This window comes from Solanum stenotomum, unplaced genomic scaffold (assembly GCF_019186545.1).
Source record: "Solanum stenotomum isolate F172 unplaced genomic scaffold, ASM1918654v1 scaffold10113, whole genome shotgun sequence".
Lineage (NCBI taxonomy): Eukaryota > Viridiplantae > Streptophyta > Magnoliopsida > Solanales > Solanaceae > Solanum > Solanum stenotomum.
Genome location: NW_026020907.1, coordinates 9,793 through 11,465, shown reverse-complemented (window position 1 = coordinate 11,465; position 1,673 = coordinate 9,793). Strand labels below are relative to the sequence as shown.

The window sequence follows — 1,673 nt, the reverse complement described above, 5'->3', positions numbered from 1 at the left end:
TGGGAGCTTCAGAGAGAGTTCAGACACCCATATATTTGGTTCTGGGAAGGGTGCATCCCAGGGAACTGGTGCAGTCGTGGGTGATTTGCCTTCCCTGTCACAATGCCTGATGCTGGAGCTAATTGTAATGAGTGACCAAAAATATACTCGCTCAGGCGAGTTAAGGAGAATTTTGGGCTTTACTGTTGGGAGCACGTCAGAAAATTCTTTTGGTGCTGCTCATTTGAAGTCTTCACTTCATTTTGGTGATGAATTAAAGAAGTTCAGAGATAGTGTTGCAGAGTCGTGCAACAAAGCTAGGTACTTTTGTCCTCTTAATTAATAAACTAGTTTTCTTTGGACTAATCAGCTCTGTTGCATCCTTCTTCATGGTTTTGTATCTTTACTTGCACTGATCAGCAGTGTCCTTCTCTTTCTTGTGTTTGTACTAATTAAACATCTTGATGGCATTCTTTCTTGAGTATTGGATAAACTTCGATTGAAAGTTACCCTACCTTAAAGTCAAGTTGCATTGCTGAGATGCTGTTTTTTGTTTGGACTAGTGGTAGAGCTAAAAAGCTAGACGAACAATTGCATAAGCTGACAAAATATTCTGAAGGCATACCTTCTAAGAAACAACAGAGGAATGAGCAGTTAACAAATGAGAGATTAGGTGGTTCAAGGAACACAGATACATCGAGGCCCTTCAGATCTTGTAACACAGAAGACAGAGTAGCTGCCGAAGAATAGTACTCTTAACAAGCGTGTACGCACATCAGTGGCAGAAACTCGGGTTCGTAATTGATATCATGTTATTTAAATTTGTTGACCTTGGACCAACTACTTTTCGTGACAATTGTATTCTCTAGCAAAGAAAAGGGGCTATTTATCATGTTGATAAGGAAGCATAATGTTCCCAAAATTATTATTTTCCCCTTATATGTTCTTCTGCATAACCCACATGGTATATATATTTTTTTCGATTAGTAATAACACATAGGATGATGAAAAACTGCTCATAGAGGATTTTACTAAATAACTTGTAGAACAATGGTGTAGACCATAACAGATATATCGGAGAACGATGTATCTTTGTGTTGGCGTTCTACAATTTGGTACACCTCGTGTATGTGGTTTTTCTCCACAACATCAATAAATTGATTCTTGTAAAAAAGAGAACATCAACAAAACATTGCTTTCATAAAAATAAAAAAAGGAAATATTGTGTTATATCATATTTTGTTATTAACTTATTTTCATGAATATGATATTTAAGTAGATTATATCATTTTCTTCGTATTATATAATGTCATGCCATTTGAACAACAAATTTATAATAAAAAATGTATAAAACGAAAATGATATAATAGAAGATAAAATTACGGTTCTAGATAATAAATAATGAGAAAAAATAAGTTAAAAAATTCAATCACGCTAAAATGATTTTTGTGTAAATATAATTTAATCTTACTATATAATAAAATTCAGATGATATTCAAATCTTATATTTAAATTACTAATACAATTCAATACAATAGATAATACCCATCCAAATAAATTGTTATTGGCACACCGTCTTTAAGCGTGAATTTATTATAATTACTATTCTAATGAAATGTGAATAAATAAAACGAAAAATAATTAAATTTTTAAGATTTATATGAAAAATCGTATTTCTTAATTTGACGTAAATA

The 1,673-nt window shown here is 32.2% G+C and overlaps 1 protein-coding gene across 1 annotated transcript; it reads left to right on the top strand.

Annotated features, from left to right (window-relative positions):
* The first annotated feature begins 6 nt into the window (after window positions 1-6).
* On the top strand, window positions 7-806 carry LOC125849715 (uncharacterized). The gene is made up of 2 exons (XM_049529687.1): window positions 7-300; window positions 543-806. The coding sequence occupies exons 1-2, from the start codon at window positions 110-112 to the stop codon at window positions 727-729; spliced, it is 378 nt and encodes a 125-aa protein (XP_049385644.1). The 5' UTR covers window positions 7-109; the 3' UTR covers window positions 730-806.
* Window positions 807-1,673: the final 867 nt, after the last annotated feature.